Source organism: Sphaerodactylus townsendi, linkage group LG02 (genome assembly GCF_021028975.2).
Source record: "Sphaerodactylus townsendi isolate TG3544 linkage group LG02, MPM_Stown_v2.3, whole genome shotgun sequence".
In the NCBI taxonomy this organism is placed as follows: domain Eukaryota; kingdom Metazoa; phylum Chordata; class Lepidosauria; order Squamata; family Sphaerodactylidae; genus Sphaerodactylus; species Sphaerodactylus townsendi.
Genome location: NC_059426.1, coordinates 39,868,860 through 39,884,768, shown reverse-complemented (window position 1 = coordinate 39,884,768; position 15,909 = coordinate 39,868,860). Strand labels below are relative to the sequence as shown.

Here is a 15,909-nt window from a genome sequence, read left to right as displayed (position 1 = left end):
TCGTATGCTTTTCTTTTTCAAAATCTAGCATGCTGCTTCTAGTCTTCAGACATGAAACCAGGCCTCTGCCTTGACTTTTTAACATATTTGATATTTGCAAAAGAAGATATCAGCTACAAAATATGCTTTAAAAATGAATTTGAAGGGAATTCTGACACTTTCTTGTCCATAGCAGCAGTAAAATGGTATAAGTAGTGTATATGTTGCCTTCCAGGTTAAAAAAATAGAAAACTCAGGAAATAATTATATGTAGTTGTATCCTGTTTGGATCCCACCCTTTTATTTTACTCTGGGTGGCATAAACGGATCATCCTGTTTTTATCTCCATAATAATCCTGTGTGATAATCTGATGTGATTGTATATTTGATGTGGGGATGTGATTGTATATTGTCAGTTCATTTTCTGATTTGCTTACAGTTTTATCATTTACTAAAATAAACAGCAGTTGATAAATCCTTGAATATTTGCCTAGGTAAAATTATTACATGGGTGCAGAAAAAAACCTTTAAGGTATTTATGACTTTATTATTTTTGCTAATTTTCAATCCTATTCTGATTTCAGCATGTCAGTAGATGAGCTCAGTTTCTGTAAGGTACAATATCCTTTTCCATTTGTGCCTAAAAACATGTTGCAAATTAATGGTTAGAATGTCCTTTTAGGAATTAAAAAATGAAAACATGCCACTGATACACATAAGTCACTGACTGGTGGCACAGCTGCTATGTGTAATTTACAAGTAATTGTATCCAACTTTTATTTTGTTTTTTACTATAGGGATGACATGTCAAGCCCGAACATCATACACAGAAGATGAAGTTCTCTGGGGACATCGATTCTTTCCTGTTATTTCCTTAGAAGAAGGATTCTTCAAAGTAGACTATTCCCAGTTCCATGCAACATTTGAAGTCCCTACTACACCTTATAGTGTGAAAGAACAAGAAGAAATGCTTCTTATGTCCTCCCCTTTAATAGCACCAGCTGTAAGTAACACTAAAGAAAAAAATAATTCTGTGGAATGTCTAGATGGCCTTGAAGACATTGGTACAAAGATACCATCAAAACTGCAAAAAATGACTGGAAGGGAAGACTTTCCTAAAAAACTTTTGCGGATGAGTTCTACTACATCAGAAAAAGCATACAGCATGGGAGACCTACCTATGAAGCTTCAGCGAATAAGTTCTGTCCCTGGCAATTCAGAAGAAAAACTGGTATCTAAAACCACAAAAATGTTATCAGATCCCATGAGCCAATCTATGGCGGACTTGCCACCAAAACTTCAAAAATTATCTGGAGGAGGAGGTAGAATGGAGGGAAACCTCCCTCCCAAACTGAGGAAAATGAATTCTGATCGATTTACATAACATGAACAGACCTTTAGGTAACATTTCATGTTTGAATTGCCATCAATCCAATTTGGGCTAGAAAACCATACACTGGAAACTGTCTTTGATGACCAGTTTTCCCTAGAGCTACATGCACTCTGCAACAATGCTGTCCCCTGAGGTTGAAAGACTATGTTGAATTCTAAAATAAAAGATCTAAAAGTCAGCTTAGGGCCATATGGAAGCTAATATTAATCGGCATGTAGTATTACAACAAGCATGCAATAATAGTACGCAAATTTTGCATATAGTTTTATGGCATGGTTCTTACTATATTTATACTGTATATTCTTGGGGAGGGGGAACATGTAAATGGAGTGTTACTCTTATATTTCTTAAGCATTAAATAGTAGGTAAACATAAAAGTGGGTCACAAACAGGGCAGGCTATAGGTTAGTTTTTTTAATGGGCAAAGTCCAGCCAAAGTTAAACACTGTGAACTCAATTTATTTGCCTACCATATCCCCATTCTCCACAAGATGCAGGGACGTTTTCTGCCATTGACCCTGCTTCTCATCCATTGGAAACCTTCCTGTAAGTGGGAGAATTACATAGGAGGAATGGGCAACACAAAGAATTAACTGGATCCACCTCTTTTTAAGATTTAAGCAAAATCCTGAGTCTTTTCCTTTTCAGTCAGTAACCCTTCAAAGTGTTTTGCTTCAGCTGAATCATGCCCAGTAGTTTTTTTCTGATGTAAATTGTGATGTTTTGTTCAGAGAGTTTATACTGCATGTTTTCTTTGTTGAATTACTTTCTGAACACCAAAACTTTAGCCTTAAATACCTTACTTTATTGTTTGTTTTATAAATTTTTCCACCTTTTTGGCTAGAAATATCCTGTTTCTTTGCTTTATAGAAAAAAATTATAATGTCTAGGGCTGGGCAAAATAATATGCCAAGAAGAATATCCAATTTAGAAACAAGGTATGAAATCCAAAAAGAAGTCATTATGTTTGTTCTATGTTTGTGAAGATAAATGTGCAGTAAAATTTGAAGTGGAAATACATACTCAACATATAGAATTCATAATTTCACTCCAGTAGGTAAATAAGTTTACTTCTTACTCTCAGTCCATTCTGAATTCAGACACCTAGCTGCCTCCTAATAACTGCTTAAGAGCTTTCTGTGTCACTTGGGAAAGTACTAGTCTATAAGCAAGCACAGTTACAGTTATATGACCACACTGAGGGAGGAGAATGGGTGTAACAAAAAGGAATAAAAATTCATGTATGAAAATATGGTAAACTAATACCAGTGGTGACAAAAAGTACCTTCTATAATCACAATATAAAATAGGAGAAATATATTGATTATACAAAAAACAGTAGAACAAAAAACACTTAAAATGCAGCTAGCTAAGGATTAAATATACCATACAACTAAAAAAATCAAGAACAAGGATCAAGGCATGAATGTGGCATGAGTGTTTCTTAAGTGTTTCCTTCAAATAAATCACAAATAGGACGTTTTGCCATTACACTTATTTGGGATGTAACAGATTTTCATATGTGGATTACTGTTTTCATTACATTTTCTGTCTGAGGGTGGATCTTGCTGGGCGAAGTCCCTGACCAATGATCACACTCTTTTGGCTGGGGTAAATCAATTGGCCATAGACATTCTTTATTAATCAAGCAGAAGTGTGAGGCATAGCATGGGTCTTGATCTGATCATCTAAACATCACAGCAAAGCTCCTACGGGCAGATACCCTGTACTGCAACTTCGCTCCGTTGTGGGGCTCTGCCAGGTGGACACTCCTGGCAAGAGGTGCTCCCTAGCCACCCTGTTTGGCAGGGTGGTTGCCCCTTGCCGCTGTCTGCCATTCCCAAGGGGAAGGGGTAGCTCCCTAGCTCCCCTCCCCTGGCCCATCCAGATCAATACCCATGTGCCAAAACCACTGATGGCTATGACAAGGTAGCATGTATTAACATCTCGCAAATAGGGAGAGGTGGGTGGGAAAATCGTCAGCCAGCCCCAAGCACATGGCTGGCACAAAGGAGGGCTTGGCCCTTTAAAGGCTTGGGCTAGCCCTCCTCTTCCCTGACCTGGCCAGCGGGCAGCTGACACATCGTAATCTGCCCTGAACCACTATGGCCACTACTCCGTTTCCGCCCTCACTGGGGTTGGAATCAGACCCTGCCCTGCCCACCCAGAGTGGCAACTGCGGCCCGGGATAATTCACAGCCATTTTTTGGGGGGGGGGATGCAATGCCTATCATTTTCATCATTTTAAAGCCACCGTGAGCCTGGCTCCAGCGGGGATGGAAAGAGTATAAATATAAGAAATATAAAATAATTCACAACTTCTGGGAAATCCAGGGCCAGAGGTCAACCCTTTCAGTGGCTGTTATGAAGTTCTTGCCCCTTTGATATAAATATTTCCCACATTATCAACAGCCGTTTTCTGCAATAAGTGCAACTGGAGCTTGCTCAGCTCTCTTTCAGACATATTAGTTACAAAGCAATTAACAAAAAGGGCAATTACATGGCAACACTGATTTCCCAGTAATAACCCAGACATGAACCTTTACCAAGGTATTGTCATTTAGCCCACATAAAGGATAAAAACCACCTGCGCTTCTTCAGTGATTTAAATTCAAATTATTTTGTATCTTTTCCCACAAAGCTAATTAAATCCTGGGGAGGTGGAATTTAAACTTTACAAACCGATATAAGTATTTTCTTACTCAGTTAGTCATTCCTGGCCTTCAAAACAGTCACATTTAACATGAAAAATTTAAAGGTTGGCGGTGACCAATGGATTTCACATATACAGTGCAGTCCTAACCAGTGTTGTGCCCAGTTAAAGCCATGGAAGTCAGTGGGCTTTGAAGAGAATAACTCTGCTTAGGATAGCTTTTGTAACGTATGACTTGGTCATACGGTTCTAGATAAAATATATCCATCAAGCTTCATTTTCTAGGATTAGCATTACAGTTGCCAAAATGCTACCTAAAATGAAATTTGATGGTAGATCTGGGAGGTTTTCCTTTCTTGAAAGCTGTAAGTTGTTTCAACTGGTACCATTTTAAAAGATTTGGGAGTAGGTTTACTAACCTCATGGTGGGTCCTGTATACAGTTCTTCCCAAATTACAACTGATCTCCAAACTAAAGAAATCACTTCTCCTAGATGAATTGGGAGCTTTGGAGGATAGATTCTATGATACACTATACAGTCTAGGAGTTACAAAAGACCTAGAATAGCATTACATCCTACTCGGCTTTATCCACTCCCTGGAGTTTGCCTTCTCCAAGCACTGGTCCAAATCTCCAGAAATTTTCCAGGCTAGAGTTGGCAACCATACTTGGCTGGAGGGAAACAATGGACTGTGCCAAAATGTCATTAGGTACAGAATACTGGACAGATCTTTAGGGATTATTTTATCCAACTCTAATCCATATATCTAATTCTGATGTATGCCCCCTACCTGCAGATACTTAAATGCTCCAGATGGGGGCACACTCATCATAACAGTTTTTTTCTGCAGACCTAGAGGACTCCCTGGACCAGTGGAGATGCTGACAGCCACCTGGTGTGGAGAACGATCAGGAATGGGGGTGGAGCAGCCTCGGTGGGCTCACCAACAAGGAGAATGGGATTCCCCTCACAAGTTTTATTGACCCTACTTGTTAAAATCTGATTTAACTATTGAAGTACAAGCTGCATTTCTCTCAAACAAGGAAAGCTTATAGTACAGAGCACTTAATTTTCCCAATAACCACAGATCTTGCATGTTCAACTGTTCTGTTGACTTCAAATAATTTTTCATGACAGAAAAGTTGTAAAAATCTAATGAAAGTCATATAGTTTAACCCACTGTACTGAGACAGGAGCTGCATTTTTTACTCAAGCATTCCTAATAAAAATGACCCACTAGAAAAAGCCTACAATAATCCAGTTTACAGTGTGCTGCACACATAAGACATCAGGGATCAAAGTAAATCATGCCAGAGGTGCCTGTAGGAAAAGAAAAAATGTTTAATAAAACCCAGCTGGCTTAATTATGGAAATTGTACTACATGCTTCAAAAGGAAGGTCAATAAATGCAATTACCAACTGATCCTATCATCAGTAAAATTCATTCCAAATAAGGAGATCAGTTAAACCCTCTAAATGCAAAGAAAGGACCATCTGTAAAGCCCCAAAGCAAAAATGTTGCTTTAAAACCTTTAGGCCAGGATCTAATGTGTTCTCCTACAGACCTACTTTAAAAAAATAGATTTTTTTTTCTTTCAGTAGCGGAACCCTAATCCATATTAGAAGAATCGGCTTTTAAATTACCCTTAGCTTGCCATGAGCTGCCGTTTGAAAAAGAGAAGACGAAAGCTTCTTTAAGAGCATGGATATAGCTGTTCTTGGCCTTGTTCATCATGGAGCAGCACTGAAATCACGAACCAATTCAAAAACTCTTTGAATGTTTCAAATTTCCATTTAAAGATTTTGCAGTTGAAAACAATTTCAGGTGTTGCTTGTTAAATCTGACATGGATTAACTGTTGCGAACATAAACCTATCAGCTTCAAATTTTTGCAGTTTGTTTTTCAAAATAACTCTGAAATCCAGTAGCATCATGACTGAAAATGTTAGAAAATTAGATGAATTAGGTAAACAAACTAAGTCACGGGAATTTGGCTGCGATCCCAAGACCGCTTTTTTGGGAGCATATCCCGCTGAATAAAATGGGAGTTACTTCCTGGTAGATCTGCTTAGGTTTTCTCCCTTTGAGTTTTTTGCCTGAAGTATTCATTTGCTTCTCAATGTAGACCCAACTAAGACTACTAGGAAATATTTTATTTCACCCATGGACAGAAGATTTTGTTCTGGTTGCACAATGAACATTTTTTATATCCTATGTGCTGAGGGGCTGATTCCACATGTGAATGTACATCACTTGACTTTATATCTCATTACTTGATTGCTTGCATCTGAACTTGTGACCTGCCCTCAGTGGAATTATTGTGTCTAAGTTTGTATGAGGTGATATGAAAGATGTATGCTTGATCAGATCTGCTATTTCACCCATGCGAATATCATTTATGGAGTTTTGCACTTGTCAAGTGATGAACATGTATATGCAAACTCATATTAGATTAAATCAGTAGCAGCCATTTTGATGCATAAGATTAAATGGTTTCATCACCAGTATTTCAATAAAATATTTGTACAATATATTTATTCTATGGGATTTATGAAAAAGGATTAAATAAAACCAGTAATTGCAAAGGGTATACAAGTTTTGGATTGTGCATGAAGCAGTTTTGCATTTCAGTTTTTTTTAATGGTTAACAACAAAGTTTTTTAAAAAAATTCAAATAACATAAATATAATTAGCATGTCTCAAAGGGCTCTGAACCATTTACAATGAGTGTAAGGCCATTTACAGCTGTGTATATATTAATGCAAGAGTAAAAGCAAATCTATCAATAACAGAAAATAATCAAATATTCTGTCACCTATACAAGCAATGAAAAGCAGATTTCTGCTTTGATTAAAGAGCTAATTCAGTCCCAGACTCTATGGGGAGCTGTTTTGATAACCATATTGTATATTTGCAGACTTTGCATTTTACTTCAATTTTACTTACAAAAGGGGGAAAAGTTGTGTTTTGAAATGCATACTTTTAGATCATGCCAAATTGATCTTTTAGTTCACTTGATTCTAAACTAAAACGGGGTGTATATTTCTTTGCCTACAATCCTAAATACCAAATAATGCCCACCAAAAAAAGTCAGATTTCCACTGTGCTATAGGAAATGTGAAGATCTTTTACCTTTCTCCACACTCAGTTGTTAATTGTTTAAAATTTCATTTGATTTCTGTGCCATACCCCTCTTCCCACAAGATCTTTCAACCCACAGACTTCGTCACATCACTTAAGAAAACTCTGCCTCTTTGTGCTTAAGACTGGATGTTTTGCGCTATTTTATGTGTCATTACCCCGCTAGCTTTATCTGCATTTCATTATTGCACTTTCAATTGTATAAATATGTGTTTAAAATTGTTTTGCATAATAATAACAGGAGTTGTTTGTCTACAGCACAGGTGTCAAACTAGCGGCCCTCCAGATGTTCATGAACTACAAATCCCATCAGCCCTTGCCAGTGTAACCAATGCTCATGTTGGGAGGGACTGATGGGAATTGTAGTTCATGAACATCTGGAGAGCCACGAGTATGACACCCCTGGTCTACAGAGTAGAAGGCAATCTTTGTTCACTCTGAGATAGCTAGCAGAATGAAATAGAAGAGATTGGTCTTTTGTTGTTTGTGAGAATATTGAATATCTCACGGGGGGTGGGGGTGGGGATTCAATGCAGATTCATTCAAAGGACCTGGGATAGCAAGTTCAAATAGCATTCCTTTCCCTCCATTCACATCAGGGTTGTTAAAGCAATTCTATGGCATAACTACATTATGATTTGTGTTTGGATATATTTGTTTTTCCATTGATACATCAACACATAAAGTGAGTTTATAAATCAGTTTAATCTTTTGAGTTTTAATTTGCACAATAGTATAGTTTTTTAAATTACTTTAGCCTCTCCATTGTTTGTAATTTTGCCCAGCCCTAGTACATTTGGAACCAACTTAATTCTGTTTGATTGCACAGCAGGTCTGTGTTTTTGACTGCTGAATTAATGCTTGAATTATATTGTAAATTGTACATATTCAAATTAGAATCAACCAATTCCATTTTCTGGCATGCAATCTATAACTGTATAAATGTACAAGTTTATTTGGATAATATAAAATTAAGACACTCTTGTATTCATTAATACTGCAAGCTCAGTTTTATCTAAAGCTATATTAAACTTTCAAAAATATTGATTTAAATGTTAGTGTTTGTTTAGTTTTTCAAATTATCACTTATCTGGTTAGTTATTTAAAACAGCAAAATAATGGTATTTTTAAAGTTGTATAGATTGTGTTACATTATTTATTAAATGTATATGTTGGCTTACACAGGGTCCTAAGAAGTTTCTTGTGGAGGGTTCCCATGGAATGCCCCACATGTGCTGAGTTCCAACAAAATGACTATCTTATGAGCCTTGGAATAGTCATAACTAGGCTGAATATCTTCTAAAAAATGAGTAGTCTTACTAATTTGCAAGAGAGATTTTGATTATGTGTTCCTGCATTGCAGGGGGTTGAACTGGATGGCCCTTGGGGTCTCTTCCAACTCTATGATTCTATGATTTACATTTTAATAAGTGTATCCAGCTGCAAAGGTTAGCTTATACACAGTTCTGGTTGAGCTTGTTTACTTTGTCTATATTCCATTTAGAGCTTTGGTCAGTTGTAATGAAGTGCCTGTGATTAGAAAATGTCACATTATTATTCATGTATATGTGAGTTTTTTTAAAGTCCTAAGTTCTTGTCTATGTAAGAGAAGTGTAGGTTTTAACCTGTAAGAGAGATTTATATCTTCTTCCAACAAAGAATGAATGGACCAGCTGTTTTCAAAAAGCATCTCTTCACATGCCCAATGAACTAATGCTTGTATTATGTATAATGATATAGCATTTTAGCTGAGTAACTAGTATAGTGACACCTATCAAAAGAATACAACTATTACAACATGTAGAAGCTAGCAATGTTCTGAAAAATACCTGCACACATATGGCTGTTTTTCTATCTTCAAACCAATGATGCACATTTAATCAGATGTGAATCTGTGCACCGAAAAACAACCTTTAACTTGGGTGCTGTGTGGTTTCCATAAAGTATGAATCCTGCACTTCTTCCATCATCTCTTCTTCCACCTGCCTGCTTGTCGAAGGCTTTCACGGCCGGAATCACTTGGGTGCTGTGTGATTTCCGGGCTGTATGGCCGTGTTCTAGCAGCATTCTCTCCTGACATTTCGCCTGCATCTGTGGCTGGCATCTTCAGAGGATCCTCTGAAGATGCCAGCCACAAATCTGGCTGCGTGAAGGAGAAGAATGCTGCTAGAATATTCCCTTGGCTCTAACCTGTAGTAATTCCGGCAAATAACTTCTACATTTCTTCTTAACTATTAGGTCAAAATTGTGAGCAGCAACTAGGCTGCCTTTTCTTTTTAATGTCTCCATTTCTTCAGCATACATGGTAAGTATAGATAATGAATTTCACAAGCACAGGGCTTTGTAATATCTTAATTTTCACCATTGGTTTAGTAACCGCTTAAAACAGCTCTCTGCTGCATGGAGAGACCTTAGTCATTTCACATAAATGCATGAACTATAAATGGTTGGAGGCTTACTTACTTCAGTGATACTGCTCACACAACCAATTTAACTCTGAACTCTGTCACACTAAGACTAAGACAGACAGCCCGATCTGGGGAGTGGGGGTGGGGATACCAATTATGTTTCCCCAGAACACACACATGCACACACACACACACAAATATACAGAGTCTGGTTTCAGATGTCAAAGTTCAGTTCCAAAGGACAAGCACCAAAAGTTTCTAAACTCACAGTGGGGATTACTCAAAGTGGGGATCTCAGAGTAATCCAAAAGTCCAAAGATTCAGGACAAGGTCAAGACAGAACAGACAAGTCAGAGCTGGAACCACAAGGTCAGTAGCCATTCAATGCATTGCTTGCACACAGCTATGTCCTTTTCAGCTGCTTATAATCACCACACCACTCAGAGGGCCTATAACACCACACACCTGCTGGCTGCCTCAGATTTGTTCCTGGAAACACTAATCTTCACTGTCTGTTCAGGGCTCGTGCTGGGCTGTCAGGTGTGCTCTTCACTTCCTGTCCTGATGGGCCATGCATGTTCTTTTCCTACATTGTTCCTGGTGCTTTGGTGATGAGACAGGTGAGCAGACTGGCAGCTGGCTTTCTGTAGCTGGCTCAGAGCTGGAGGGCTGAGGGGGTCAGTGTGTTTCTGGCTGTAGGTTCGAATGTGACCCCATGGGGGCAGTGGTGGGATCCAAAAATTTTAATAACAGGTTCCGATGGTGGTGGGATTCAAACAGTGGCGCCGCCGCACACACGCACCTCCAGTCCCTCTTGGGCAGGGAGGTTGCTTTAGTAACCCCTTCTTGGCACGCAGAAAAAAAATTAGTACCTTTAGAAATTTGTAACAGATCTTGGATGCGAAAAAAATTAGTAACACCTTCTAGCAGTGGCTGAGAGCAGATTGCTTCTTCCTGGACCACATCTGCCACTGGCTATAGGACAGTTTGAAAAGGGCCACATCTGCCACTGGCATGGTTCACTGAAAGGTCTGCTGCAGTAACTCCTGGACCTGGCTCACTCCATGAGGTCTCCACAGCACCTGGACCTGGCTGGTGGCCATCACCTCCACAGAAGTTCCTGGCAGCATGGAATCCCATCACCAGAATTAACTTACGAAGTTCCTGGCAGGCATGGAAGAAAATAAAAGCGTTAACTTACTGAAACCAGAGTGAAAGGGCCCTATATAGTCCAATGGGCTGTGCCTGCCTTTTTGCTGTACACCAACAAAAGGGGGCACTCCCCAGCTGAAAAGTCTTGGGAAGCTGACTACAGTTGACCCCCATCAGCTCTGACAGAGGCTCCTGTGTGACAGAAGTGCCACACAGGAGCCCCAAAGGTGACCAGGAAACATGAAGCCATGCAACTCCCTAGGCCAGTATAAGTGTCCCTTGTGCATGAACTGGCAATAATATCAGTGCAGGGGTCATGCTAGCTCCAAAGCCCTTTCCCACACACATACACCTCTGTGGACTGCACTGTAAAGATTCAGATATAGACACACACACAGGGTCCTATATGTGTGTATGTATCTGTATAAACAATTCAAAATTAATGATTTTTAATCTTAATCAATTGGGATGGTTGGGGGCTTCCCAAAAGACAATTCCTGAGTTCCTGAGCTATGTGAAGCTCACCTCACTTTATACTTTGGTGCAGACCACTAAATGTAATATAATAATTAGATTAGCCTTCCATGGCTATTCTTCTTGCACCCTGAGTTAGCTACTAGGCACACAACTCTATGCCAGATGTTACATCTTTCATGAGTTTGTCATGGGGACATGCAGTCAAATTCCAGCTACAAGTCCCCATGGCTAATTGTGTATAAAGAGCACAGACAGGCCTGATTCTGACTGAGATGGGGAGGGTGCCTGCTTCCCCAACATTTCCAGCAGCTGAAACAACACAATTTGCCCAATTGGGAGCTTGCAGATGTTTGGCCCCTGGGTCATTTTGGCTGTAACCAATAGGGGTGGAGGAAAACACTGTCCCAATCAAAATCAAGCCCAGCTATATTTTTGACATGGGGACTTGCAACTGCAATATGGCTTCAAGTTCCCATGGTTAACTTGAGAATGATTTCGCTCCCAGTCTCCTTGCTCAGATTTCACCCTAATCTCACACTGTTGTGAACAGTTGTGTGAGTGATTGCAGGAAAAAATTACAATAGTAGGAAAAAGAACACAGTGTGTATAATTTTTATCCTGGTTCAGGCATTTAGATTTATTTAGATTTTAAACACAGTGACTAAAACACTGAAGCTTACAGTGCTTTACAGTATACAGTTTTTTAAATGGTCTGTAGTGAACATTTCATTTCTCACTATCTCCACTTTACAATGCATCCTCATTTTACAATACATATATTTTGTCTACCTGACAGTGTGGTGGGGGAACACTGGTTACTTAAAGAGGCAAATACTGAAGAATTATTTTCACTCATCCCTTATTGAAAAAGAAATGTATCAGTTCTTGAATTTGTGTTAACAAGGGGGAATTTAATAATAATAATCAGCCTTTATTTGGCATAATACAATAAGATCATAACAATACAAAAACTGTGATAAGGAGTATATACAAAAGTGTGAGATAAAATATAGACTATCGGTTATGCATCATCTCCAATTAAAAACAAGCTACTAATTCACAAGTTTCATTATCAGAACTGTTCAAGAGGAAAGGGAGTCTGCCTGACTCTCCCATTTCGCTGGGTATCCTAGAAAAGATATTGGAATATTTTAATCTGATGTTTGCAGATTTAGGGCACCAGAGCAATTGATGTGCCAATGTTTCAATTTGTTGTTCACTACAAAGAGCACACCCTTTCGCTCATTTTCAAGTTGTTAAATCTACCACGCAATAAAGCAGAGGGAAAAACATTGAAACGAGCAAGTGTGAGAGCTCTTCTCTGAATAGGATTCGTCAGAAAATACAAATAAGGAGCCATCCTATTTTGATGTAGAGGTATTGAGAGATGTAAGGGTGGACAAGTTTTCATAGCAGCCCTAATTAAATTAATCAATTCACTTTCCAACAGTTTTTGCTTTAACAAGTTGTAAGATTCTGAACTGGATAGCAGGAAAAGCGAGTCGAGGGATATACCAAGTGATTCAATCTGTCTCTCTATTAGAGAGAACCATGGATTAACCTGGGTATCAGATAAAAGTAGGTGAACCAGCGAATGCTCGTTGTGTAAGAAATGCAGGCGAAGCCAGAATTTAAAGGCTCTCGACCAGGCCCTATAAACTAATGAATTTTGGCCCAGCTCTAAACAAAGGGCCACATAGGGTACACAATTTGGCAGGCCCATAATTTTACGAAAAAATTTGGATTGGACCATATTCAAGGAATTGTCAACTGTGCTAAGCCAGAAAGGAACTCCATAAAGTAGCTGTGCTTCTATCTTGGAGTTAAAGATTTTTTGTGCTGCTGGAACAAGGGAGTGGCCCTTTCCATAAAAAAAAGCGTACAATGGCTGAATAACTGTTGGTAGCAGGTGCAATAGCAGTTTTTTTGTGGGGTAACCAGGAGAGGTTATAGGAGAAAATAATTCCAAGATATTTATATCGGTTAACCTGCTCCACTGGCACATTATTAATTGCCCAGTTGTGTTTTTTGTATTGTTTGGTTTTATGATAGTTGATGGCTAATGTGTCCTATAAGCCTCTTTCAAACCTACCAAAATATGACTCCAGTGCTGAAGGGCATTGTGGCACTGAATGTAAATGAATGTCATATTTATGCCTATAAGCAATAAGAGCAGCTATAAATAAAACTAAACTTTATCTCACAAGGGGTCAGGAAAAATGTTTGTAACAAGTCTCAAATGTAATAAATATAGTGGATATTAACTGTGCAAATGCTTTGTTCAGTGAAACAGCCTGTCAACTTGGACTGAATCTCACCAGCCAAGTTCTTCTTTCCCCTCTGCCATGCTTTTTTCCAGGCCACAGTGTGTACTGAAATAGGTTTTTGCATCATGGAAGGCACAGACTCCTGGACAGTAATTTCATTCGTAGGAAGTACAATGTCTCAGGCCGTTTCCACACGGCCGAAAAACCAGTGCCCAAAGGATGGAAAAACCACCGTCCCTGGGGTGCTGTTCACACTGTCCTCAGCACCCCCAAGTGGCACAAAGCTGCCGCTTTCAAACCTCGCTCAGGGGGCGAGGTTTTTGGAATCCGCCGGCTCCCACCCGTTGCTGAGCGAACGGCAGCAGGTGGAAGCCGGCGTATTCCCTGCACCGTTCCCAAATGACTTCTTACTTTGTCCTGGCTTTCGTCACTCTGAGGAGGCCAGGGGACACGCCTCCTGGCCTCCGTCACTGCAGCCGTCGCTCTGGCCATGTGGGCGCATCCCCTGGCCTCCTCAGAGTGACGGAAGCCAGGACAAGAAAAGAAGCCATTTGGGGGGCTGTGTGGCTGTGCGAAGCCTGTTGCATCAGCTGCGCAGCCCGTGGGGCCATTCATGCAAATGGCCCTAGGGCTTGCATTGGCATGAATCATGCCAATGCAGCCCTGCAAATCTGGCTGTGAGGAAACGGCCTCAGTGAATTTGAATACACATTCAACAGAGTGCTTTCCCCTATATAAAACCAAAGCCATGGGATACCTTTCGTTAAGATCCACTAAAATAACACAGAACATTGTGCAAGCTTTCCAGTTCTCCTTAAATCTTCACTTAGGGATTCACTTCCATATTGCCCCAAGACAGGAGGAATCTGTAATCAATCAAGTTATTTCCCCTGCTCTTCTGTGTCATCCTTCCCCTGCTCTTCTTCTGCTCTTCTGTGTCATCCTTCTCATTTCCTTCCTAGCTGGCCTCTGCTCCAGGTACAAGAAGTAAATAAGGAAGATGCCTCAGTCTTGGTCTTACATACATATATTCTGTGTTAATGCCAGGTCTTCTTCAATAGATTGGGTAATTCTGAGTGCAGATGTCTAGATTGATTTTCAACCTTCTGAGAAGAAAGGGAAAATTTGAAGGCTTTCATGTGAAAATATAAAAATCCGTGGCCGCTCAAATGTCTCACGGGTCTCTTTAAAAAGTTGAGGGCAGAGGGGAATCATGGTAATCATTAAATTTCCTGTACAAGTGTCAAGACACAAAATAATTTTACAGTCTGATCTTAAGCTCTGCATGGTGGGAAAGCAGGTAAGGACCACATGTACTGGCTGCTGCAGTGTACTATACTATGTGTTACGTCAGTGCTACGAGTTCCCCATGAGATGCCATAATGGTGAAGCAGTGTAGTCCCATTGCAATGGAAATAGCTATTAATGGGCTGCGTCACTGCACTGATGCATGAATGCAAAAAAGAACAGAAAATGGCTGAAATTATGATGGTAGTTGGATGGCTCAATGGTATCTCTCCCTTCGCAGCTATTTGGAAGCTGACCCTGATATGATAAAGTTAAAGGAGATGAGATCAGCACCAATATTCTTCCATGGTTGCCTTACATAAAATACCACTATGAACATAGCATTCTGAAGATAGAATTGCCTCATTCTCCTAGGATATTCTAAAGCATTCTGAAACTGCTGAAGAAAGTCAGCTGATGTTAAAAATTAGTGTTGTACACCGCCCGGAGCCCCTCGGGGATAGGGCGGTATAAAAATCTAAGAAATAAATAAATAAGCATCTCTTTAAGTTGCAGGAACCTGGATTGCTTTGGTCACTCTGAGGCCCCTTCCGCACATGCAGAATAACGAAATTTTAATCAACTTTTACAATTGTTTGCAAGTGGATTTTGCTATTCCACACAGTAAAATCCAGCTGCAAAGTGCTTTTGTAACCCCCATGCTCAGAATGGGTTGACCCAGTAAGGGGTGGAGACTCAGAGCAGCACAAGGCAGCAGACCTCATGTAGTTGGAGGAGACAAGGCTACCAGACTCGGACCTTGATTTCTATAAGCCCTTAACACCTTGTTAAGGTAAACTGCAATATTGTTGGGAACTACTGGGAAGGTAGTTGTTTGTTTTTGCTATGTTGTAAATGTTGGAGTTTATTGTTTCAGGGTTTCTTTTTGTGGTTGTAATGGGTGAGAGTTCTCCTGGAAACCTTCATCATGTTCATCAAGCCCTTGGAGTCTTCAGAAGCCAACCCACTTGCAAAGAAGAAATGGACTTGGCAGTATCAGTAGACTGTAAATATAAGGACGTGAAATTGCAACCTGAACAGGACCTTGAAATGTGATGTTAAATGTTGATGTTATATGTTATATGTTAAGAAAGTAAACATTTTGTTTTGTTTTTAATTTTTGTTGCAAAATCATTCCAGGTTCTGCCCCA

At 39.7% G+C, this 15,909-nt stretch overlaps 1 protein-coding gene across 2 annotated transcripts in view; it reads left to right on the top strand.

Annotated features, from left to right (window-relative positions):
- The window catches only part of KCNJ3 (potassium inwardly rectifying channel subfamily J member 3), a 173,852-nt gene extending 168,774 nt beyond the window's left edge, over window positions 1–5,078 (top strand). For both annotated transcript variants that reach the window (XM_048484050.1, XM_048484049.1), the window contains one exon: window positions 777–5,078. In XM_048484050.1, coding sequence (XP_048340007.1) covers window positions 777–1,363 — 587 coding nt within the window. In that variant the 3' untranslated portion in view covers window positions 1,364–5,078. The remainder of the gene's footprint in view (window positions 1–776) is intronic.
- Window positions 5,079–15,909: the final 10,831 nt, after the last annotated feature.